Here is a 26,157-nt window from a genome sequence, read left to right as displayed (position 1 = left end):
CTCACTGTAAAATCCTAACCTATTTAAAATAATTTCCTTTACTGATCCATTTTTATTATCACAAGAGTGGAATGGATCCTCTATTACAGTGAGGGTGAACCTATGGAAGTGGCACACAGAGCCATCTCTCTCTGGGCACATGAGCCATCACCCGTTGCTCTTCCGGGTTCCAGCTGGACTTCACACAGGCGGGAGCGCTACACATGCACGCCAGAAAGACCAAGTGGCCGGTGCGCATGCGCACACTAGAAGATAATCTTCACAGCATGTGCATGCACCCGGGGTGGCTGGTCTTTACATGCACATGTGTGCTAGAAACCGGAAGATTATCTTCCCGGCATGTGCATGCGCAACAGGCATCTGCTCTTATGGTTTCCGGCACACACGCTCCAATTTTGGCACTCAGGTTCGCCAACGCCGCTCTATTATCAGGGGTGTCAAATTCTTGTCGGCACGGCATCGTCATCTGATGTATCGCGACTCTCCCCCCTTTCGCTAAACCGGGCATCAGCATGGCCAGCGCGTGACTCATCTGGCGGCCTGCAGACCGCAAGGTTTGAGAGCCCTGCTCTATATTAACAACGCAGGAAATCTTTGATTTAGATCCGTTTAGTTAACAATGGTTTCGAATTACAGCAGCATGGGAAAAGAGTGACTTATGACCCATCCTCACACTCTGCATTCCTCCCGCAGTCACAATTGCAATATGGGCACCAGCGATGCTCCGGTGATCACGTGGCCAGCATGACCACTACACCCTGAGGCACACGGAACGCTTCCCATCGCACTGGTACCTATTTATCTACTCACATTTGCGTGCTTTCAAAATGCTAGGTGGGCAGGGTGCGTGGCACGACAAAACAGCGCTCGACTAAGCCGCGCCCGATTAAACCCTGTTACAGCCGCTGCCCAGATCCACCTTGTTCTCTATCCTCCCCTCCCTTGGACGATATTGGTCTCCTTAGCGGAGCTCCCATTAAGGTGCTACCCTCCTCAGGAGAGGTGGAAGGCACCTTTGGACTATTACGAACTGCGCAACTTTTTCCTATATTTCTTTTAATCGGTATGTTGAGTGCATGGGATTGTTTGAGATGATATGAATGATCTCACTTTTTATTATTATATACTTGTATTGGTGTTTTTAACTTTTCTAGTGAGGACTGTTTGTGTGAGAGCTTGGGTATGAGTGATTCGGAGGACCTGGCGGGGTATGCGGGGGCCACCGGGGTGGTTGGGGGGGCTATACCCACGGGAGAGGGTCGGAGCATTGCGGTCATAACAGGGAGAGGCAGATATGGCGGGGACTTTAGGGCAGGCCATCATCGGGGAAGGAGGGCTCGCTGTGTTATAGAGATCCCTCCTTCCGGCCCTAGGAGTCCCACTCCAAGGTCAGATGGCGCGAGTACTCAGGACCCTGGTCTCAGGCTGCTGTCGCTAAATGCCAGGTCTGTCGTTCATAAGGCCCCCCTCATCCGGGACTTGATAACTGATGAGGGCGCAGACCTGGCATGTATTACTGAGACATGGCTGGGCACGGAGGGAGGAGTCCCCCTCGTTGAGATGTGCCCAGCCGGATTTCAGGTGCTACACCAGCCGAGAGCCCAGGGAAGGGGTGGCGGTGTGGCTATTGTAGTCCGGGAGTCTTTAGTACCTCGTAGGATCCCTGCTCCGGAGCTTGTCGGGTGTGAGTCCCTGCTGGTGAAGCTGGACCTCAAGGGTCAAGTGGGTCTGCTGCTTACGTACCTGCCTCCCAACTGCGTTGCAGCAGCCCTCCCCTCGCTCCTCGAGTCAGTAGCCGAGCTAGCAGTTGAGTTCCCTAGACTTATAGTTCTGGGGGACTTCAACTTGCCTTCGCTCGGTGAACACTCTGATGGAGCGCAGGAGTTCATGGCTTCCATGACAGCCATAGCAATAATAGCAGTAGACTTATATACCGCTTCATAGGCCTTTCAGGCCTCTCTAAGCGGTTTACAGAGAGTCAGCATATTGCCCCCAACAATCTGGGTCCTCATTTTACCCACCTCGGAAGGATGGAAGGCTGAGTCAACCCTGAGCCGGTGAGATTTGAACCGCTGACCTGCTGATCTAGCAGTAGCCTGCAGTGCTGCATTTAACCACTGCGCCACCTTGGCTCTTGACTCAAGTAATGACCCGCTGAGTGAGTTGGGCCATGGGCTTGACTCAAGTAATCCGAGGCCCAACTCACTCAGCGGGTCACACGCTCGACCTCGTATTCCTCTAGGAGCAGTGGAGTTACGATCTTGGTCTGAGGGGTAATGAGATCATACCCCTGTCATGGTCAGACCACTACCTACTGAGGCTAGACTTCCGGAGGCCAAACCCCCACCGTAGGGAGGAGGAACCAATCAGCTGGTTCCGCCCCAAGCGACTGATGGATCCTGTTAGGTTCCAGACGGAGCTTGGGGTTATTCCTGATACCCTCGCCCACAGTTCGGCGGAGACCCTCGTCGCTGCCTGGCACTCGGCAGCTTCGGAGTCTCTAGACAGGATTGCGCCGCTACGGCCCCTCCGGGTCAGCGGCCCCCGGAGGCCTCCTTGGTTTACTGAGGAGCTCCGGGAGGTAAAGCGCCGGAGGAGACGCCTAGAACACTCGTGGAGGTCCGATAGGTCCGAGTCGAAACGGGCACTTTTAACAGCATGCACCAAGGAGTATATTCGGACTTTAAGAACAGCAAAAAGAACATATATTGCCTCCTTGGTAGCGTCCGCCGAGTCCCGCCCAGCCACCCTGTTTAGGATAACCCGCTCCCTCCTAAATAGGAGGGAGACGGGGGACTCCCTACAGGGTAAGGCTGAGGAGTATGTCCAGTTCTTGGCGGACAAAGTTGCCCGGTTTCGAGCGGACCTGGACTCCACCCCAGTAGATCCAGCCGAGACACAAGGAGAAGACTTGGCAAACCATCTCTGGGTTGAGTTTCAGGAAGTTGCCTCTGGGGATGTGGACAAGGCTATGCGAGCTGTGAGTGCCTCCACCTGCATACTGGACCCGTGTCCCTCCTGGCTGGTTGCCAACAGCAGTGAGGTGACACGAGGCTGGATCCAGGCGGTTGTTACCGCCTCTCTTCGGGAGGGGTACTTTCCCACCGCGCTTAAGACAGCGGTGGTAAGACCCCTCCTGAAGAAACCGTCCTTGGATCCAGCTGTTCTTAATAACTATCGTCCAGTCTCCAACCTCCCCTTTGTAGGGAAGGTTGTTGAGAAGGTGGTGGCTCTCCAGCTTCAGCGTACCTTGGAGGAAGCTAACTATCTTGACCCCTTCCAGTCTGGCTTCAGACCCGGTTACAGCACAGAAACCGCTTTGGTCGCATTGACCGATGATCTCTGGAGAGCTAGGGATGGAGGCCATGCTTCCATCCTAGTTCTCCTGGACCTCTCAGCGGCCTTCGATACCATCGACCATGGTATCCTTCTGCGACGACTGCGGGAGATAGGGGTGGGCGGCACTGTTTTGCAGTGGTTCTCCTCCTATCTCTCGGACAGGTCGCAGTCGGTGTTGGTGGGGGGGCAGAGATCGTCCCTGAGGCCCCTAACTTATGGGGTGCCGCAAGGGTCGGTCCTATCCCCCCTACTATTTAACATTTACATGAAACCGCTGGGCGAGATCATCCGAAGGCACGGGATAAAATACCATCAATATGCGGACGATACACAGTTGTATCTGTCCGCCCTGTGCCAACTCAATGAAGCGGTGGACGTGATGAACCGGGGTCTAGAAGCCGTTAAAGACTGGATGAGAGCAAACAAGCTGATACTCAACCCAGACAAGACCGAGTGGCTGTTGTGTTTCCCTCCCAAAAATTTGACCAACATACCATCACTCAGGCTGGGGGGACAAAACTTACACCCCTCAGAAAGGGCCCGCAACTTGGGAGTCCTCCTGGACCCACAGCTGACTTTTGACCACCATCTCTCAGCTGTGACCAGGGGGGCATTTGCCTAGGTTCGCCTGGTGCGCCAGTTGCGGCCCTACCTGAATCGGGAGGCCCTCACAACGGTCACTCGAGGCCTTGTGATCTCCAGGCTGGAATACTGTAATGTGCTCTACATGGGGCTGCCCTTGAAGAGCATCCAGAGACTTCAGCTAGTCCAGAATGCGGCCGCGCGAGTGATTGTGGGCGCACCACGGTTCGCCCACATAACACCGATCCTCCGTGAGCTGCACTGGCTACCTGTCGATCTCCGGGTGCACTTCAAGGTTCTACTCACCACCTATAAAGCGCTCCATGGTAGTGGATCTGGCTATTTGAGAGACCGCCTTCTGCCAATTACCTCCCTGCGTCCCATCAGATCGCATAGAGTTGGCCTCCTCCGTATTCCATCCGCCAGTCAGTGCCGACTGGCGACTACTCGGAGGAGAGCCTTCTCTGTTGCGGCTCCGACACTATGGAACAATCTCCCCGTGGAGATTCGTACCCTCACCACCGTCCAGGCCTTCTGCACAGCCCTCAAGAACTGGCTAGCCCGTCAGGCCTGGGGATAAGTTTACTTTTGCCCCTCCCGAATGTTGAGTGAATGTTGAGTTTTACTATTTAATTTACCTTTGTGCACACTTCTTTTTGTATTGTCCTACACTCCCTTTCCTTTTTGACTGTAAGCCGCCCTGAGTCCCCTCAGGGAAAAGGGCGGCCTATAAATGTCTAATAAACAAACAAACAAACAAACAAACTGCGTGCTGACGTCATCAACAGGGCGACAACAGTGAGCGCGGAGAAAGAAGGGCATTTAAATAGCACTTTGAAAGCAAGCCGATTCAACCTAAGGTAAGGATTAGGTTTAGGGTTAGGTTAAGGGTTAGGGTTAGGGTTAGGTTTAGGGTTAGGTTAAGGGTTAGGGTTAGGTTTAGGTTTAGGGTTAGGTTAAGGGTTAGGATTAGGTTTAGGGTTAGGTTAAGGGTTAGGTTTAGGGTTAGGTTTAGGATTAGGTTTAGGGGGGTTAGGTTTAGGGGTTAATTTTAGGTTTAGCGTTTACAGCGTGCTTCTGTCTCTGCGCTGTTGTCGCGCTGTTGATGACGTCAGCTAAGAGGTTTCGTCGAGCGTGGTTTAGTCGAACGCGGTTTTGTGGTGGAACCGGCAGGGTGAGCTGAGGGAAGGACCAGGGACTCAACCCATTAGGTGGTCTGAAACCCGGACTGTCAGCTTTCTCCTCAGTTCTACGTGGCTTCCCTCCTTGATTAGTTTCCATTCATGGCTTCTTGTTTTGCCTTCTGATGCTTTCAAGAATCGGACGAGACCCCTCTTCTTTGTGGTAGCTCCTCAGATATTGGAACACTGCTATTATGTCTCTCCTACTGCTACTTTTCACTAAACTAGACAAACACAATTCCTGCAACTGTTCTTTGTAAGTTTTGCTTCCAGCCTCCTAATCCTCCTTTTTGCTCTTTTCCGCACTCTTTCTAGAGTCTCTACATCTTTTTTATAATACGGTGACCAAATTTGAATCAAAAACTTTCTAGTTGACAACCTCAGGGTCTTTAAGCCACTGTGCCTCTCTCATGCTAATATTTCATATCACCAGTCTGGTACAGGGCAAAACTCTCTCACAAGGTTGACACACCTACCTCTTTCAAAGCAGTTTGCACCATCCCTAATCTTTCGGAAGGAAGCATTGAGCTGGGAGGGTCTGGGGATTCGATTCCAGGTCCTGCAGGAAATGAAAACAAGACATTACAATAAGAAGAGGCAAACTTAAGCGGCTGGACAAAACAGCTGCCCACAAGGGCTTGTTGCGTTCTGAACCAGGCAGAATCTTTGCAAGAAGGAATTTTGAAACTGAACAACGGTGAGAAATTGCCTCTCTTGCAACCCCCCCTTTCGTTTCCATTTTTAGAAATCGCTGGTCGGTTTTCTTTTCCCACATATCTTCCTGTAAAGGTAAAGGTTCCCCTTGCACAAATGTGCTAGTCGTTCCCAACTCTAGAGGGCGGTGCTCACCTCCGTTTCTAAGCCGCTGTCCGAAGACGTCTCCATGGCCATGTAGCCGGCATGACTAAATGCCGAAGACACATCGAACGCTGTTACCTTCCCACCAAAAGTGGTCCCTATACTTCTTCTTGCATTTTTACACGCTTTCGAACTGTTAGGTTGGCAGGAGCTGGGACCTGGGTACTTGAGAGACCGCCTGCTGCCAATTACCTCCACTAGACCGATTAGATCCCACAGATTAGGCCTCCTCCGAACCCCATCCGCCGGGCAGTGTCGACTGGCGACTACCCGGAGGAGAGCCTTCTCTGTGGCTGCTCCGACCCTCTGGAACGAACTCCCCGTGGAGATTCGAACCCTCACCACCCTCCAGGCCTTCCGCAAAGCCCTCAAAACCTGGTTGTTCCGACAGGCCTGGGGCTAAAGAGCTGTTGCCCCCGTCTCGAATGGTATGACTGTTGTGAGTTTTAAATTATATATTGTTATGTTGTTGCTTTTAAATCTTTTGTCTGTATTCCCCTCCCCGGTTCGAGTTGTGAGCCGCCCTGAGTCCCCTTCGGGGGAAAAGGGCAGCATATAAATTTAATAAATTGAATTGAATTGAATTGACAAGTAATGGAAGCTCACTCCGTTAGGGATTCTAACCGCCGAATTGCGGACCTTTCTGATTGACGAGCTAAGCATCTTAGCCACTGAGCCACTGCTTCCCTCCTCCTGTATGACCATCTAATTCTTTTTCAGGGTGGACAGGATGTCCTTCCCTCCTATATAGGTTGAGCCTGAAATGTTTGACTGAAGTCTGCTTTGATCAAGGAGTTCCACTCTGGCCAGGATTATTGCAAGATTCTTACACAAAATACCGATCAAATCAGGAAAAAAACATATTTAAAGTGATGGTTTCCGATCCAAATCACTCTTCTGTGAAACCGGTATTTTTTCAACCTTGGCAGTCACAAGATGTTGGAGTTTAAGTGTTGTAAATATATGAGGGTTTCTAAGGACCTGAATTTTGATTATGGGACATTATGGATATGCTGTGACAATCATAATTGCGAGCATCAGTCATAAGTCACCTTTTTTAGTTCCACTCAAATTTGAATGGTTGCTAAATAAACACGTCTTTGACACAGAACTGTTTATTTCTATTTTCATGCCTGAGCACCTGAATGTTTTTCACAGATGTTTCACAGAGCAATTGATTTATAGGATCCGAATTGGAATGGATAAAATGGTTTTGTGTGTGTGTGTGAGTGTGTGTGTGTGTGTTTGAGTGAGCGAGGGATCCAGTAAGGGAACTGCGCCTATTTAGAAAAGGTAAATTATTGCAAACATGATCAGTCGAAGATAAGCATGGGGACAGGTTGGGCGGTAGAGAGACGGTGATAAAAGAGTGGGAGAGAGGAAGAGAGGAAGAAAAAAGAGGGAAGAGAGACAGAAAGAGACAGAGAAGGAGAGAGAAAGTGACAGAAGAGTGGGAAAGAAGGAGAGAGAAAAGAGAAGAGAGACAAAGAGAAAGAGGGTGAGAGAGACAGAAAGAGACAAAGAGGAGAGAGAAGGGAGAAGGAGAGAGAAAGTGAAGGAAGAATGTGGCAAGAAAGGTTGTAAAATTGTTAAGTACTTTTACTACAATACTTAACAATACAGGTTGTCCTTGTCTTGCAACCACAATGGAGCCCAAAATTTCTGTTGCTAAGCAAGACGCTGGTTAAGTGAATTTTGCCCCATTTTACAACCTTTCTTGCCACAGTTGTTAAGAGAATCCCTGGAATTAATCAGTTAGTAACCGGCTTGTGAAGCGAATCTGCCTTCCCCGTGGACTTTGCTCGTCAGAAGGTCGCAAAAGGGGATCATATGACTCCGGGACACTGCACCCGCCATAAATATGAGTCAGTTGTCAAGTGCCCAGATTTTGATCACGTGACCATGGGGATGCTGCAATGGTGGTAAGTATGAAAAACAAGTCACAGGTCACTTTTTTTCAGTGCTGTTGTAACTTTGAATGGCCACTGAATGAACTGTTGTAAGCTGAGGACTACCTGTATGTAATTAATTCAACTAAAATTAATCAATAAAAAGACAGAGAGACCTGTCCTTAGTGCCAAACCACAAGCCACAAATTCCCAATGTGCCCCACGGGCAACTAGGACTCTTCCAGGACAGGAATGCTCTGGCCCCGTAATCCTTGCTCTGGCCACCTGTCGGAATTACTGCAATGTATCCAACACAAGTCTTTTCTTTGGAAACTGATCAGACACTGTACACAATGAAAGAAGATTATTATCGAATTATATTTCCCCCCTTTTTTTGGTATTTGCATTTTTTTATTGTGCTTTATTGTACAACCTCCACAAGATCTTCTCAATCAGCGTTTTTCAACCATGTCTATTTGCTGCTTACCGTATTTTTTGGAGTATAAGACGCATCTTTTTCCGTCAAAAGAGGCTGAAAATCTGAGTGTGTCTTATACACTGAATACAGCAATTTTTGCCTCCTGAAACCCCGCCCCTTCACCAAAAAGGCCGTGCATAGCTTTGAGGAGGCTTTCAGAGAGCTCCTGGGGGCTGGAAAGGGCAGAGATGAGCAAAAAATGCTCATTTGACAAAAAACAGGCCATTTTTTGCTCATCCCCCCGCCCCCCCGGGAACACTCTACAAGCCTCCTAAGGGCTATTCATGCTGTCTAAAAAAAACAGGCTCGTTTTTGCAAAAAATGGGCCGTTTTGGGGAGGTTTGCAGAGTGCAAAACCCTTTTTTTTAAAAAAATTGCCTCTTCAAAACCTTGGTGCGTCTTATACTCCAGTGCATCTTATACTCCGAAAAATACGGTAGTTATTTCTTCGAGCCATTTTCTTAATCTTTTCCAATATTGTTTTACTTTTGGGCATGTCCACCACATTTGGTAGAATGTTCCCCGATTTGGTCTACATTTCCAGCAGTCTGGTGATATGTTCAGGTGCATTTTGGCCAATCTCCCTGCGGGAAGGTGCCATCTGTAGAATGTTTTATACATATTTTCTTTATAGGCTACTGACATTGTCAATTTATAATTTTCATTCTAGAGTTTCTCCCATTTCTCCAATTCGATATTGTAGCCGAAGTTTTTGGCCCAAGTTATTGTATTTTCTTTAACTACTTCCTCCTCCATTCTATATTTCAATAAATAATTGTATATTTTCTTAATCAATTTATCTTCTGTACCTTGTAGAATCTTATCTAATTCTTGCGGTTCTTTTTGGAATCCATATTGTTCTTTCCTATATCTGGCCTGAATTTGCATGTATGGCCACCAATTGATGTCTATGCCTTTGCTCTTTTAGTTCTTGTCTGTTTTCAGTTCCCCCTGATCATTAGTAAATCTTTGTATCTCTTTATTTTATCTATAATATGTTTGGATAAATTAATGCTTCCATCATTGAAAGCAACCTTGGCAATTCTTACAATGTATGGACTTCAGTTCCCAGAATTCCACTGGGGGGGAAATTGAAGTCCACACAACTTAAATCTGCTGAGATTGAAAAACACCGTACTAAGGTGTATCGTATAGCCATGACAAACATTGTTCCTTCCGAATTCAGCTACTCCAGATTGGGTGATCCACCTAACTTATTGCATTTATCAAAATTTGCTCATTCTAGGAAACTGATCGAGGTCAAGAATTCTGCCCTCAGTTTAAGCATACCACAATGCGGGAGGGATTTGGTGTTTGCCCATTCCTAGGGCGTTCTTACCCAGCATACCGATCTCCACTTCAACATTTTCTCTCTTCACGGCTTCTAAGGGCTCCTGCTCAGCACATTCGAAATTGGTGGGTTCTTCATTTGGTGGGCCCTGAAACAAGGAAGACAAGTCCTACTCAGGATTCATTGTGCCAAAACCAGGAATCTTGGGGGCTGGTTTTCATGGAGGTTATTGTAGATCAGAGGTGTCAAACTCAAAGCCTGCGGGCTGGAGCTGGCCCGCGGGGTGCCCTGGAAACAGTGAAAGACCGGCCCGCGGTGTCTCTGCCAGCAAAAATGAAGCCCCATTTTTGTTGATAGAGGGTTGCAGGAGGCTGTCTCAACCGAAAATGGAGTTCGGGAGCCCATTTTCACTGGTGGAGCGCTCGGGCCGTCACAGGTGCCCCCGACATGAGTGATTTCAAGTTGGCCACGCCCACCCTGGCCATGCCCACCCCAGCCCCTCAAGATCAAACACAATCATGAGGCAGCCCTCAATGAAATCCAGTTTGACACCCCTGTTGTAGATTATGTCACTGAGTTACACAATACCATGCAAAGTTCTAGTTTGCTCAGCTCTTATTCGGTATTTTTAGTGTTGCTGTATTTGCCCTGCAGGAAGTGCTCTACCAGTGAATTTTCTCCCTGCAATTAAGTTCTCCAAGTTTACATTGCTCTGCACGAAATAAAAAGTGAAAATATTAGCGTCCAGGTAACCCTCGACGTATGATCTAATATTGAAGGCAGCGGTGTCAAACTCAATTGCATTGACGGCCGCATCAGGGTTGTGTTTGACCTTGGAGGGGGGGGAGAGTGGGTGTGGCCAGGATGGGGGTGGCCAGCTCAACATCCCTCGTGTCGTGGGTGCCTGTGGTGGCCCCAGCGCTCTGCCAGTGAAAATGGGCTCCCAAGCTCCATTTTCGACTGCAAAGTCCTCCTGAAACCCTCTGCGAACAAAAATGGTGCACGGGAGGGCTGCAGGCCAGTGCGTTTTTGTTGTTTGACACCGTGGGCCAGAATTAAACACACTCCGTGGGCCAAATCCAGCAGCCAGGCCTTGAGTTTAATACCCCTGATCTAAGGGGTTGCCATAAAGAAGAGAGGGGTCTACCTCTTCTCCAAGGCACCTGAGGGTAGAACAAGAAGCAATGGGTGGAAACTAATCAATGAGAGAAGCAACCCAGAACTGAGGAGAAATTTCCTGACAGTTAGAACAATTAAACAGTGGAACAACCTGCCTCTAGAAGTTGTGAATGCCCCAACACTGGAAGTCTTTAAGAAGTTGTTGGATAACCATTTGTCTGAAGTAGTGTAGGGCATTCTGCCTGAGCAGGAGATTGGACTAGAAGATTTCCAAGGTCCCTTCCAACTCTGTTATTCTGTTACATGAATCTTAACTACACAAAGTAATAACAATAATGATTTCGATTGCATTTTGAAAAAAGGACTTGGAAAATTATGAATTATATCAACAGAACAATTTCAGAAATATTGGTGGCAGTGCTTAAAATTCTCATAATCACCAGAACTAAAAACAGACTGAAGTAGTACATCATTCCCTGTAAGGATTCTAAGGGTTTCTAGCACCCAGGTCCATTTCAATCATGCAAACACCAAAGATGATATCATCAAATCATACCTGACAGGCTTCTGATTTGATTCCTTGCTGACTCCGTAGGAAGTCCTCCACCAGGGCCACTGCCTGGGAACACGTGTCCGGCCTCCTGGGTTGAACCCAGCTCTGGAGCTTTGGAGGCAGGCTGGCCAGGAACTGCTCCAGGATGAGCAGCTCCAGGATCTCCTCTTTGGTGCGCCTCTCCGGCTTCAACCACTGGTGGCAAAGCTCCTGGATCTGCTTGTAAACCATCCAAGGATCTTCCACTTCCTGGCAGCAGAACTGGCGGAAGTGTTGACGCTGGTCCTCCCTTTTCACCGCTTCCCCTTTCAAGATGGCGGCCTTCACCTTCCCATAGTTGTCCCGTTCTCCGATTTCCAGCTTCTGAAAAGCCTCTTCGGCTTCTCCGCTCAAGGCCGGCAGGAGACAGGACACCCACTCTTCTCTGGGCCACCGGCAGGCTTGGGCCACCTGCTCGAAGGAGGCCAGGAAGACCTTGGGATCGTCCCAGGGAGAAGCATCCGACATCTTGGACTTGCCCTCTCCTGGATGAACCGGTTGCAGCGTCTGGAGGAACTGTTGCCCCTGCGAATCCCAGAGCTCCTCCATCCCAACGAACGGGGCCCTCTCGTTCTTCTCAAATGCACCCCATCCTGCTTCTTCAGATGTTGAACTGCAAAACCCAACTCCTTGTTGACTCTCGTTTACTTCTGGAGCTGCCCTCTTGTTCACTAGCGGTGCTTTCTCTTCTGATGACCTTCGTAGATCTAAAATGTAAACCATTTTAAAACTCAGTTTTTTTCCCTGAACGCCATCACTCTGCTAACCAAATAATTCCCTTAACACTGTCAAACTATTTAGTAAGTCTGCATTACTATTGCTATTAATCTTGTCATCGTTCCTATCACCCATCTCCTCCCACTTATGAATGTATGACTATAACTTTGTTGCTTGTATCCTTACGATTTATATTCCTACCATATGATTTGATTGCTTATTTGTACCCTACGACTATCATTAAGTGTTGTATCTTATGATTCCTGACAAATCTATCTCTTCTTTTATGTATATGCACCAAAGACAAGTTCCTTCTGTGTCCAATCACACTTGGCCAATAACGAATTATCTTCTCTCATTTCCACCAAAATATTGTAAGCAGAGGTGGTATTCAGCAGGTTCTGATCAGTTTTGGAGAACCGGTAGTGGAAATTTTGAGTCGTTCAAAGAACCGGTAAATAACATCTCTTACTGGCCCTGCTCCCATCTATTCTCTGCCTCCTGAGTCCCAGCTGATCTGGAGAGCCGAGGTGGCGCAGTGGTTAAATGCAGCACTGCAGGCTACTTCAGCTGACTACAGTTCTGCAGTTCAGCTGTTCAAATCTCACCGGCTCAGGGTTGACTCAGCCTTCCGAGGTGGGTAAAATGAGGACCCGGATTGTTGTTGGGGGCAATATGCTGACTCTATAAACCGCTTAGAGAGGGCTGAAAGCCCTATGAAGCGGTATATAAGTCTAACTGCTATTGCTATTTGTGCTGTCCCAACAGTATATAGCTAATATAGGAATTAAGAGCTGTCTCCTTTAAGAAACTACCTCATGGGAAATGTAACTACTTTATGGGAAATGTAGTCCCATAACATGTGACCACATCTGTGCTCACTGATTGGGCAGTGGGGTACTCTGCCCGGGAAATTGTTTTATTACTGACCATTCATTGAATCACCTTCGGCGTTACCAGAAGCAGCTTTGCACCAGCAGCATGGGTTAGAGAAATTAATTTTTTACACTACGTGATGGGACAGATCATGGAAAGCCAGAAGAATCTTAACACTGAACTGTAAGTTTTGCTATTAAGGATGCCTGATAATAAACGTGATCTGAAAGATATTCCTAAGCGTGGAGTTAACTGGCTGCCCGAGCAGAACCTCATTGCCCGGGGCAGAACACTATTGCTATTGGAGGAAATTGGGATTTTGCAATAACCTTTCCCCTGCCATGCCCACCAAGCCACACCCTCAGCACCGGTAGTAAAAAAATGTGAATCCCACCACTGATTGTAAGGCGATGCAACATTTCCAGGTCGTATCATTTGTATTTTTGTATTTTGTATTTTATTAAGATTTATAGGCCGCCCTTTTCCCCGAGGGGACTCAGGGCGGCTTACAACCATTAGGGAGGGGGTACAATACAAAATAAACAATATATAAACAAAATAAGTAGTAAAAACACAACATGCATTCTACATTCAACACTCGGGTGGGGCAAATTAAGGACTTATCCCCAGGCCTGTTGGGAGAGCCAGGTCTTGAGGGCTGCGCGGAAGGCCTGGACGGTGGTGAGGGTGCGTATCTCAACGGGGAGATCGTTCCACAGGGTCGGAGCTGCAACAGAAAAGGCTCTCCTCCGTGTAGTCGCCAGTCGACATTGACTGGCGGATGGAATTCGGAGGAGGCCCAGTCTGTGCGATCTTATCGGTCGGAGGGAGGTAATCGGCAGAAGGCGGTCTCTCAAGTATCATATTCTAAAACGATTACTTAATAAAAAACAAGAAAGCAGATAACTTGGCTACTCTTCCCTCCTTCTTGTCTGTTTTAAAATGGCGTCGTCGGTCCTTTTCAATCCATTTCCTAATCTTACCAGTAAGCTAACAAGCCCCATCCAGTTCCACCCCAAAATATGGAAAGAAGATTCTTTTTTTTTTTAATTAAACATTTATAGGCCGCCCTTTTCCCTGAGGGGACTCAGGGCGGCTTACAATAATAGGGAAGATAAGATAAAATAATCAAAGGAAGCCTTTAAAAACATGCGGCACTTTAACTATGAAGATTCTCAATCATCTTCTCAATCATTTTGTCCCAAAAATGCTTTCCCCCCCAAAAGGCAACCGGACATTCCTGTTTTTTTATTTTCTTTTGCAAACATTTTGCTTCTTAACCACGAAGGAAATGAAGAAGCTTCTTGGAATGAGAAGTGAAATCTTTTCAAAAGGAAAAAAAAAAAAACCAGGAAAGGCCAGCTGTGTTTTGAAGAAAAAGCACTTTTGGGACTTTAAAGGCTACCTTATCTTCTTTGAGTCTTTGGTGCTCTAGGACAGGGGTCTCCAACCTTGGCAACTTTAAGACCTGTGGACTTCAACTCCCAGAGTTCCTGGTATAGGTAGTCCTTGCCTTAAACCCATTTGTTTAGTGCAGGGGTGTCAAAACTTGGCAACTTTAAGACTTGTGGACTTCAATTCCCAGAATTCCTCAGCCAGCATGGCTGGCTAGGGAAATCTGGGAGTTGAAGTCCACAAGTCTTAAAGTTGCCAAGGTTGGAGACCACTGCTCTAGGAGCTTGTATGAACAGTCTGTCCTGATGATGTTACCTAGTCAGGTAGTGAGATGTTTGCAAGGAAACAACCACCTCAGAGAGTATCAAGCATCCCCCAGTTTAACCCCGAGTTAGGGATGCTCCCTTATATTGCAACGCTCTTACTTTTGCAAATCAAAGCGGCCTTATATTTTTCACACCGTGGAATCATACGAATTTACTGCCGATCCAGCGATGAAGGGAGCAACAATCAGATTATCAGGTTAAAATCTCTTATTCTCGATCTAAGGGAAGCGCAAACCACCCTGTCCTCTCCTCTCCCAAAAGGGTTAAACGGGGATCAGCTCACTCGCCGCTTCCACCCCAGCAGGAGTTCCGCGGAGCCCACAGGAAAGACGGACAGAAAAGGAGGGAGGCGATCGCCCTTCTTTGCACCCTAGGGGGAAAAAAAAAACATCTTCCCTGGTCTACGAGCCCCCGGCCTGCACCGCTGCGCTGGAAAGGCAAGCGAGGCGCGCAGCTCAATGCTATGCCGTGCAATGCAAGCGGTGCAATGCAATGCAATGCAACCCGCCCAGGCTCCTTCGGGTTCCGGGATGATCCGAATGGGGGGAGCGAGGGATCCCCGGGGCGGAGGCCTCCCGGTGCAACGGTTTGCCGCAGCTCCGGAGAGAACCTCCGCCTTCCCCGCCCAGGGATTGCACGGCTGGAGGCCTCGGCAGCAGCCACACACGCACACGCACACGCACACACACACACCCGCCAGCCAACCTCCGGCCCGTACCGGCAGCGGCGGGACCCGCGCGGTTCCTCTCCTTCCCGTCCGGTGGGCGTGCGAGCGCTGGGGGCCCCCCGGGACTCGCGGCCGCCGCAGCTGCGCCCATCAATCCCCGCCTCGCTTCGCCTCTTGCTGGCTCGGCGGGAGCCCGCGGGCGCCCCCTCCCGACAGGCTGCGGCTGTGCTTTGTTTCCCGCCGCGGTCTCGGACCGGCCGGGCGACGGAGAGGCTCGTCCGTGGCATCAAAGTTAGAATAGAATAGAAGAGTTGGAAGGGACCTTGGAGGTCATCTAGTCCAACCCCCTGCTCGAGCAGGAGACCTTACACCATTTCTGACAGATGGCAATCCAGTCTCTTCTTGAAAGCCTCCAGTGATGACCAATCAATCAATGAGTAGCGCTGGGACTTTGGAGGTCTTCTAGTCCAGCCCCTTCCTCACGCAGATTTGGATCGGATTTGGGGAAAGCTGCTCAACCCTAATAACCCTGAGATGGATTTCTGAGTGGTCTCCCAACCAGTTCCCGAATGGAGCCCGCGCTGCTTGTCTATTTATTATGACAGATTAGGAGTGACATGATAGCTGTGTCCCAATATTTGAGGGGGGGGGCAACTTATTCTCCAAAGCCCCTGAAGGCAGGACAGAAAGCAACAGATGGAAACTAATCAAGGAGAGAAGCCTCCTCGAAGTAAGGAGAAATTCCCCTGGCAGTTAAGAACAATTAATCGGTGGAACAACTTGCCTCCAGAAGTTGTGAATGGTCCAACAGTGGATGTTTTGAAGATGTTGGGTAACCATTTGTCTGAAATAGTTATAGGGCTTCCTGTCTGAGCAGGGGGTCAGACTAGAAGACCTCCAAGGTCCCTTCCAACTATTATTCTATTCCATTCTTCCGCTTTTTAACATTTTTCGAGAGCCACTATTGATCAGCTAGCTGTGTGCTTCCTTCTGCTGGAAGAGACAGCCTAAACTTTTGGGTCAAGTGAGGAATAGCTGGCTTTGTTGCACAGCGGCTCTGTGTTCGAATTCTACAACCCTACAGGTAGCCGTTGCTTTTTTTTCTCTCCTACTTCCCAGCTTCTCCCCGACTTCCCTGCTTTGTAGTTCAGAGAGCAGCACTTCGACTATCAAGTACATCATCTGTGGCATCAGATTTGGGGAAAGAATCCTGGTCTGCTTCCTCAGAGTGGCAGTGTTGAAACTTGCCCCAGAAGATGTATCTTCAGAGGAAACATATTCCAGGATGAAATATATTTGAATTAAAAACCACTTATTCTGGGTTTAGGGAGGAAAAATATTTCATACTTTCCAAATGGAGATGTGCCAGAAACAGAGAGCAAGAACCCTCTTTAGATGATCAGAAAGTTGGAAAATCTAACTGCAACTACAACTAACTACAACCATTCGTTTAATAACCATAAAAGAAATGCTTGAATTGTGATGGGGGACACTGCAAAGCCATCAAGTGTCCAGACAGGTCATACGTTACCTTTTTCAGCACCCTTGTAACTTTGAATGGTTGTTAAAACAACTGGTCATAAGTCAAGGACTCCCTGGAAACATAAAAGAAGTCCTGAGGGACGATGTGATGGAAAACGTTTACGGCTACAGTGAAAATGACAAAACCGATGCTGGGATGCAGACAGTTTTCATTTCTGTTTATTTCCTATCTCATAAATGTCTATACAAATAGTATAAAATAAAAGGTTGGTTTTTATTGAGCAAAAGGATGGAGAATCACAACCAGATTGCAGAATATTTATATAATGTATCTCTGGTATATGATCATAGAAAAATGGAGAAAGAGTCTAATCAAATCCAATCCCAATCACTGTACAGAAATCCCAAATTGAAATAATCCATCGTAGATATTCTGCCAGCTACTACAGGGTCAAATCAGTGAAAAAGAATCCACCACCATTCTTGGTAAGTGATCCAACTGTTTAACAATTTACTCCCGATGCTAGGATTTTCCCTTATAAATACATGTAGAAATCTTTAAGGGCTGTCGAAGTTATCTCCTAACCAGGAGTCTTCAAACATGGCAACTTTTAAGACTTGTGGGCTTCAACTCCCAGAATTCTCCAGCCAGCCATAAATAACAAGAGTTGGAAGGGACCTTGGAGGTCTTCTAGTCCAACCCCCTGCTCGGGTAGGAAACCCTATACCACTTCAGACAAATGGCTGTCCAATGTCTCCTTAAAAATGTCTAGTGTTGGAGCACCCATAACTTCGGAAGGCAAGCTGTCCCACTGATCAATTGTTCTGTCAGGAAACTTCTCAGTTCTAGGTTGCTTCTCTCCTTGATTAGTTTCCACCCATTGCTTCTTGTCCTGCTCTCAGCTACTTTGGCGAACAGCTTCACACCCTCTTCTTTGTGGAAGCCCCTGAGATATTGGAACACTGTTATCTTATCACCCTTAGTCCTTCCTTTCATTAAACTAGATGTTCACCCTGAAGCTGGCCTGAGCGAGGCCATTTTTGGGGCTTCAGGGCTGCCATACTGGAGAGGAGATTTAGAGAGTGGGGAATATTGAGGTGTTTGTAGCCAAAACAAAATATTTTCTCCTGGGAACCAAGGACATTCCCACAGGTGGTCAGAAAGAGGCGGAGTAACATTACCAGGCAATCAGATGACACGATGTTTGGGCCATGTGACTGACTGTTTGGAGAAGGGGAAAAACCTTTTACTGTTAACTTGGTGAAAACTGTGGGAATATTCAGAGTCAGTTTTACCAGCCTGTGCCAACTGCTTTGGAGTCCTATTTATTCTGGAGGTATAACTTGGAACTTTTGACACTAGACATACTCAATTCCTGCAACTGTTCCTTATGCATTTTAACCTCCAATTCCTTAAATCTTAAAGTTGCCAGGTTTGGAGACCCTTGTCCTAGAAATGTCTTACTAAGAACATCTTAAGCATGTCCCTGTAGCATGATTTTTTTTTTTTAACGTCACTTTAGAATTCTTGCTCTGTAGACGTCTTTCCCACCTTGATAACATTGATATGGTCATTTTCCAAGATGAATTCTTGTATGATATTAAGGCTCTCCCTGGCATGGATTCTCTGATGCCTCTTCAAATTTCCTCTCTCGTTGAAGCATTTCTGGCAGTGAGAACATTTGTATGGCTTCTCGCCCGTGTGAATTCGCTGGTGTTTCTTCAACGTTCCCATCTGATTGAAGCCCTTCCCACACTGAGAACATTTGTAGGGTCTTTCACCAGTGTGGGTTCTTTGATGTCTCTTCAGGATTCCCGACAGGCTGAAACATTTCCCACACTGGGAACATTTGTATGGCCTCTCCCGAGTGTGGGTTCGTTGATGCCTCTTCAGGATTCCCGTCTCTCTGAAGCATTTCCCACACTGAGTGCATTTGTAGGTCTCCCCGGTGTGAATCCTCTGGTGCATCTTCAAACAGTTGGTGTGGCTGAAGCATTTCCCACAGTGGGAACATTTGTAGGGCCTCTCGCCGGTGTGAATCCTTTGATGGGTCTTCAGATTTCCCGACTGGTTAAAGCACTTCCCGCACTGTAGACATTTGTACGGCTTCTCCCCGGTGTGAATTTTCTGGTGCTGCTTCCAGTATTTGGCCTTGTTGAAGCCCTTCCCACAGTGAGAACATTCGTACCATTCCTCTTCGGGATTGCACACCGGAAATCTGTTTAGTGAGTTTGGGTTAGTCAAGGTTTTCCCGGATTCGGGAGAATTGTTATGTGTCTCTCTGAGATTGTTACTCAGATAAGCGTTTGCGTTACTCTCTATTCCGTTCTCGGAGATTTCAACCCTTTGCTCACTTACGATATCTTTTTCCTCTTGATTCATGTTTGAAGTACGCTGGTAGCTGTCCTCAAATCTCTGAGGATGTTGATCCAATTTCTCCGCAGAAGGTATTGGATTCAGTTCCACCTGGTAGAGGTACCTCTTATCATATTGGGAGAACATGGACACTTTACCCTTGTTGGTCTTTTCTGTAACAGTAAGATCCTTTTCAAGCACGTTGTGGGTATTCTCAATTTCCAGCGGTGGCCTCCATCTCTGCTGATCGGAATCACAGCTTTCTTCTTCCATCTCGGCTTTTAATGGCAGATTCTCAGGGCTTGTCACAGGGTCTCTCCCGCACATCTCTTCTGCATCTTCTCCACCCTGAAAATTCTGCACTTTAAACCTATTCTCCTGTCTGTCACCTGCAGAACAAGGGAAAAAATCTTTTAATCCTGTCCCCAGGCCTTCATTTCAAACAATCTACCGTATTTTTCGGAGTATAAGACACCCCTTTTTCCTCTCTAAAAGAGGATGAAAATTTGGGTGCGTCTTATACACTGAATGTAGCCCCGCCCAACTCTTTGGCCTCTGCCTCCCAGCAATTTATCTCCTTGCCGCAAACCAGAAAATGGGGCTTACGGGCGCAGCAATAGGCTATGGCAATCCCTGCAGCCTGGAACAGGCCCCTGCTTAAACTGAAAGTGAAACAGGCTGTTTGCTGTTTGCTGCAAGGAGGCAAGTCAATAACTATAAAAGCCTATAGAATGTTCAAATTATTACACTTATTTTTTAAAGACTGCTTTATTGTTGTTCTAGACAGCTTAACAAAATGAAGCAGCTTTTTAAAATAAATGCTTGATCTGAAGAGGCCCAGTGCTATTGTATCTTCTTTTAAATAGCAGAGAATAATGTATACTTCCAGAAAGCCACATCAATTTTAACAGCATCTGTACAAGTATAGTCCAAAATGTAACACCGCAAAGAGTGTATATCGTCTGTACTGTTTGCTGGGAAACAGAGGCAGATTTGTTTTCCCTTGTTTTCCTCCCTAAAAGCTAGGTGGCTCTTATACTTCGGAGCGTCTTATATTCCGAAAAATACAGTAATCTCCATTTTCTACTGATGCATTTATTTCTGGTGAAGCATAATTTGATTTTTTTTCCCTTCTGTTGGCAAATTTGTATTACTTTATCGAAGTATAAACTACAAAGAGAAATGAAAATAATGGGAAAATAAGAGAGGAAAAAGGAAAGAGGAAAAAGAATAGGATAAAAAAGGGAAAGGGAAGAAAAGCATTGATTTCTGACTTTTTAGCACAGTAAAATAAAATAACAACAGCTGCCTCAACTTTTTACTTTTGCATAATAATATATACTAGCCATCTCTATAAACAACAAACCTATCTAATTGATAAAACCCAAAATCAATGTTTTATTTTTTTCCACCTCAAGTACAAAGTCCAGAAGCAGTTTCCAAGTAGAAACGAGGTTGGTTGTTTTCTTTAATTAAAGCAGTCAATTTAGCCATCTCTGCTAACTCCATCAGCTTTTGCAGCCAATCATCCATTGTGGGGAGAATGCTTGATCCCCCCCCCCCTCAGTGTTACAAAAGGTCCTCTTTTATCACAGCTTTGCAGTTTTTGAGGATACTCCCTAAGCACAAGGTCAGCTGTTTTCTGAAAACTTTTTTTAGTTGAAATATTTTTTTATCAACAGGACTTGTTTACACAGAACAGTTTGCTTCATGGAAAAAACTGAACTGGTGATTTGTGGATTTACTGATTAAAATGGTTACAAATGGGAACTCTAATCATGAAGTTTTTTTAAAAAATTAAAACTACTTTTTACATTTTTTTAAATCTTTTATCTTTGATAAAAGGTGGGTGGAGGGATGGAAAAATGGATGACAGATTGGTAGGCAGGTAGGTAGGTAGGGAGAGAGAGAGATGATAGATAGATAGAGCGATAGATGGATGGAGGATGGATGGATGGAGGGATGAAAAGAGACAGACAGACAGATATGGATGGATAATGGATGACAGATAGATATGAGGTAGGTAGATAGAGATAGATGAAGGAAAGATAGAAAGATAGATTTGGATGGATGGATGATTGATGTCAGATGATAGATATGGAAGATAGATGGATGGAGGGATGGATGGATGAAGAGAGACAGACAGACAGATATGGATGGATAATGGATGACAGATAGATATGATAGGTAGCTGGATAGAAATAGATGAAGGAAAGATAGAAAGATAGATTTGGATGGATGGATGATTGATATTAGATGATAGATGGAAGATAGATAGATAGATAGATAGATAGATAGACAGACAGATAGATGGATGGATGGATGGATGGATGGATGGAGAGAGACAGACAGACAGACAGATATGGATGGATAATGGATGACAGATAGATATGATAGGTAGCTGGATAGAGATAGATAGATAGATAGATAGATAGATAGATAGATAGATAGATAGATAGATAGATAGATAGATTGATTTGGATGGATGGATGATTGATGTCAGATGATAGATATGGAAGATAGATAGATAGATAGATAGATAGATAGATAGATAGATAGATAGATAGATAGATAGATAATAGATGAATGGATGGATGGATGGAGAGAGGAAGGGATGAAGACAGACAGACAGATATGGATGGATAATGGATGACAGATAGATATGATAGGTAGGTAGATAGAGATAGATGAAAGAAAGATAAATTTGTATGGATGGATGATTGATGTCAGATGATAAGATATGGAAGATAGATAGATAGATAGATAGATAGATAGATAGATAGATAGATAGATAGATAGATAGATAGATAGAATTGTTTGAATAGTGACTCTTCCCAGTACTTTAATTTCATTCAAGAACAAAGAATACAAGAAAAAATTGTCTTTCTTTTGAAGCAAGTGGTTAGCTTTAATCACTCCTACCTGTTCTTCCAAACAGTTAGAAGGTCTCTTTTCCTGACTCCCCCAATTCACTACAGGAGAAATCATGCATCTATTTTTTCATAAGTACATGGAAACATGTAAATAGCTGGGCTGATGTTTCCCAGCCTTATTGGATTCTGTACGTACCATCCTCACTTAAACAACCTATGTTTTGACGTTCTTCCTGCAGGACCTGCCAGGCTACGCTCTGGTGGGCTGCATGGGTCAGCCTCTGCTTGGCTGCCTGCAAACACATGTCTGTTTCTTTGAGGTCCTGCAAAGAGGAGAAGACATCTTTCCATCAGATCCCATCAGAGCCAAAAACCCACAATAAGCCAAAAACAGAAGCATTCATTATTACAATACTCTCTCCAATCCACTGATCAATGTTTCTTGTAATGTTTCTTGCAATAGGGCCAACAGGAGTCCGTATTTCAGTATAGGTAGTCCTCGCTTAGCGACTACTCCTTCAGCGGCCACTCGCAGTTATGACAGGGCTAAAAAAAATGAGATTTGTGGCTGCTCCTCAAACCAGGGGGCCACCGCAGCAATCCTGCAGTTATGGGCTCAATATTTAAGTGCTTGTTAACTGGCAAACATGTAGGCAGTCACCATTTTCAATCATCTCAGCTTAACTTCCAACTAACCGAGGCACTGGGGAAGCCACGGGAAGTTGCAAGTTGCAGTTACAAGTTGTCAAGACTTTTTGACTGTAGCAGAACCGACGTCACAAATTGAGCGTGATCGTATAACGTTTCACTTGACGACTGTTCCACTTAGTGACTGAGTTTCTGGTCCCAACTGTGGTCGGTAAGTGAGGACCACCTGTATTATTTTGGTGGAATTCAAAGCCCCAAATTTGATGGTACATACAGGTAGCCCTCAATTTACAAGTTTCATTTAGTCATGTACGACCATTTTTCACACTTATGACCATTGCATAATCCCCATGGTTACATGATCCAAATTCAGGTGCTTGTCAACTGACTCCTATTTATGACGGTTGCAGTGATCCCCTTTGGTGACCTCCTGACGAGCAAAGTCCATGTGGAAGCTGGATTTACTTAGCCACCACATTACTAACTTAACAGCTGCAGTGATTCGCTTAACAACTCTGGCAAGAAAGGTCACACAATGGGGCAAAACTCACTTAAATGTCTCACTTAACGACAGAAATTTTGGGCTCAACCGTGGTCGCAAGTTGAGGACTACCTGCTTTCTTGGATATATCTAGGCCAGTTGTACGTCATCTTTGGATTTAGAAGACGTTTCAACCAAGTCTGCAGAGATCAATTGTAAATAAACAGCCCAGCTAAAAGGACCCACCATGGAGTGGGTGGAATTCCAGTGAGAAATAAATGCCACCATACTCCAAATCTGGCGCCAAAACTATCCCACCAGAGCAGCACCTACCTCTTTCAGCGCAGTTTGGACCACTCCAGGTTCTTCGAGAGGAAGCAACGAGCTGAGCGGATTTGGGGATTTGGTTCCATCGCCTGCAGGTGATGGGAGGGAAGCAGACATTATAAAGAGAATTTGTTTCTGCCTTCTTGTGCCCGTGGTCGCTGAACATTCTGGCCCAGGCTTCCTTAACAAGCAAAAAGTGGAGTCTTGATCCCAGCAAAACCCCTTTTATTTACACGACTGTAAATTCCTTTCATTCACAGTCAGCAAGACTTATCAAACAGTCTTTTAGAAGGTTGTTTATCAAATACGAACCTTATCTCATTTGGCGAACTGCCAAATGACTAGTTTCCAAATGCTGGGCAAGACAAAACTTGGCACAGAGTCTCTTACAGTTACAAGCAGAACTTTTCTCTCTTGACATAACCGAATGAACGTATTGTTTCCTGCAAAATCCCACTCCCCCTTCGTTCCTCTTTTGTGTTACCTTCCCACCAAAGGAGGTTCCTATTTTTCTGCTTGCATTTTTACATGCTTTCGAACTGCCAGGTTGGCAGAAGCTGGGACAAGTAACGGTAACCCACTCCTACGCATCGCTAGGGATTCGAACCACCAAACTGCCGACCTTTCTGATCGACAAACTCAGCATCTTGGTCACTGAGCCACCGCGTCCCTAGAAAATTCAATAATGGGGGTGCAAATCAAAGGATTGCTAAACCATATTTGCAGTCCCATTCTCACGGATCTGAACAAACTGCATTACTTTTGAAAATCTTCTCTTCCAGAAGACAAAATCAAGCACCAGAACTTTGAATGTAGGTTTTGGCTGCTCAGTTTAAAAACTAAAAAAATTAAAAAATGCAAATGCAGAAGGACATTCATTCCTGCATTATAATTCTTACCTGGCACTTTGATCTCCACTTCAATGTTTTCTCTCTTCACAGCCTCCAAGGGCTCCTTCTCAGCCTGTTCAAAATCAGCTAGGTCTTCATTTTGGGGCCCCTGAAAGAGAGAGGAGAGTCTTTTAACACAGAACAAGCGAGATTGATTTTTGACACAATCTAGGTGGGTTGCTTGCTTTGACTTATGAGGGGTATTGAAGGGCAGTTCAGTTACAGAACAATACTGCAAGTTTCCAGCCCACGAGAATTCCTGTTCAGTTTTCTTAAGTATCACTGCATTAGCACAATAAGACAACTTACATTGGTGCATTTTGAATTTCCCCCCTAGAATGAAAATCAATTGGCTATGTTAACTTGGATATGTCTTTGAATCTGTCCCAGATGGTCAGAACATATGAAGAACGGTTACAGGAATTGGGCATGGCTAGTCTAGTGAAGAGAAGGACCAGGGGAGACATCATGTTGGTGTCCCAATATTTGAGGGGCTGCCACAGAGAGGAAGAGGTCAAAGTATTTTCCAAAGCACCTGAAGATCAGATAAGGAATAATGGATGGAAACTGAACAAGGAGAGATTCAACCTGGTAACAAGGAGGAACTTTCTGACAGTGAGAACCAATCAACCAATGGAACAGACGTTGCCTTCGGAAGTTGTGGGAGCTTCCTCCCTTCAGACTTTTAAGAAGAGATTTGACTGCCATTTGTCAGAAATGGTGTAAGGCAGTGTTTCTCAACCTTGGCGACTTTAAGTCCACAGGACTTAAAGTTGCCAAGGTTGAGAAACACTGGTGTAAGGTCTCCTGCTTGAGCAAGGGGTTGGACTAGATGATCTCCAAGGTCCCTTCCAACTCAGTTAACCCGTTAGAACAGCGTTTGTAAACCGTGGCAACTTTTAAAATGTGTGGACTTCAACTTCAAGACGACCAACATTTTAAAGTTGCCACAGTTGAAAAACACGAGGCTTTGCATTTTATGGCGAGGCAAACAAACACTGCATGTGGTAGAACTGATGGGCTATTTACTAACGGAGAGGAGACCACTAGGAAACTTCCAGCCCTTTAAGCTGAACTAGGAAGTTAAAAAAAAATATTTAAGAAAAAGACAGCTGCAAACCATTTTTCATATGGTTGCTAATAGAATTGCATGGATGAATCTATGTACAAGCTAATCCTTGACTTACAAAAGTTCGTTTAGTGATCACTGGAAGTTACAACGGCACTGGAAAAAAGTGACTTTTGACCGTTTTTCACACTTATGACTATTGCAGCATCCGCAGGGCAACTGACACCTATTTATGACGGCTGTAAAGTGCCAGGATCATATGATCACATTTTGCAACCTTCTGATAAACAAAATCAATAGGGGTGCCCAATTCATTTTAACAGCCATGTTACTAACTTAGGAACTGCAGTGATTCACTTAACAACTGTGGCAAGAAATGTGGTAAAACGGAGCAAAGCTCATCTAACAACTGTCTCGCTTAGCAACATAAATGTTGGCTTCAAATGTGGTTGTAAGTTGAGGGCTACCTGTATTCTTAAAAGTAATTTTATTGTCCTGAATTCGTTAAGGGGGGAAAAAAACTATACCTACATACACCATACAATACAATAGCAGAGTTGGAAGGGACCTTGGAGGTCTTCTAGTCCAACCCCCTGCCTAGGCAGGAAACCCTATACCGTTTCAAACAAATGGCTATCCAACATCTTAAAGACTTCCAGTGTTGGGGCGTTTACAACTTCTGGAGGCAAGCTGTTCAACTGATTAATTGTTCTAACTGTCG

At 45.9% G+C, this 26,157-nt stretch overlaps 2 protein-coding genes across 2 annotated transcripts in view; both read right to left on the bottom strand.

Annotated features, from left to right (window-relative positions):
- LOC116504554 (zinc finger protein 585A-like) overlaps window positions 1–15,484 on the bottom strand; it is a 68,567-nt gene extending 53,083 nt beyond the window's left edge. Inside the window, exons 1-4 of the mRNA XM_032211641.1 lie at window positions 15,362–15,484; window positions 11,294–12,036; window positions 9,667–9,766; window positions 5,579–5,661 (exon numbers count right to left, since the gene is read on the bottom strand). Coding sequence (XP_032067532.1) covers window positions 5,579–5,661; window positions 9,667–9,766; window positions 11,294–12,036; window positions 15,362–15,461 — 1,026 coding nt within the window. The 5' untranslated portion in view covers window positions 15,462–15,484. The remainder of the gene's footprint in view (window positions 1–5,578; window positions 5,662–9,666; window positions 9,767–11,293; window positions 12,037–15,361) is intronic.
- A 2,822-nt stretch (window positions 15,485–18,306) lies between these two features.
- Window positions 18,307–26,157, bottom strand: part of LOC116502477 — a 30,642-nt gene continuing 22,791 nt past the window's right edge. The window contains exons 8-11 of the mRNA XM_032208358.1: window positions 24,377–24,476; window positions 23,484–23,566; window positions 22,218–22,344; window positions 18,307–19,537 (exon numbers count right to left, since the gene is read on the bottom strand). Coding sequence (XP_032064249.1) covers window positions 18,312–19,537; window positions 22,218–22,344; window positions 23,484–23,566; window positions 24,377–24,476 — 1,536 coding nt within the window. The 3' untranslated portion in view covers window positions 18,307–18,311. The remainder of the gene's footprint in view (window positions 19,538–22,217; window positions 22,345–23,483; window positions 23,567–24,376; window positions 24,477–26,157) is intronic.

The sequence above is a fragment of the Thamnophis elegans genome, chromosome 2 (assembly GCF_009769535.1).
Source record: "Thamnophis elegans isolate rThaEle1 chromosome 2, rThaEle1.pri, whole genome shotgun sequence".
Classification (NCBI taxonomy): Eukaryota; Metazoa; Chordata; class Lepidosauria; order Squamata; family Colubridae; genus Thamnophis; species Thamnophis elegans.
This window is presented reverse-complemented; position numbering and strand designations above follow the sequence as displayed.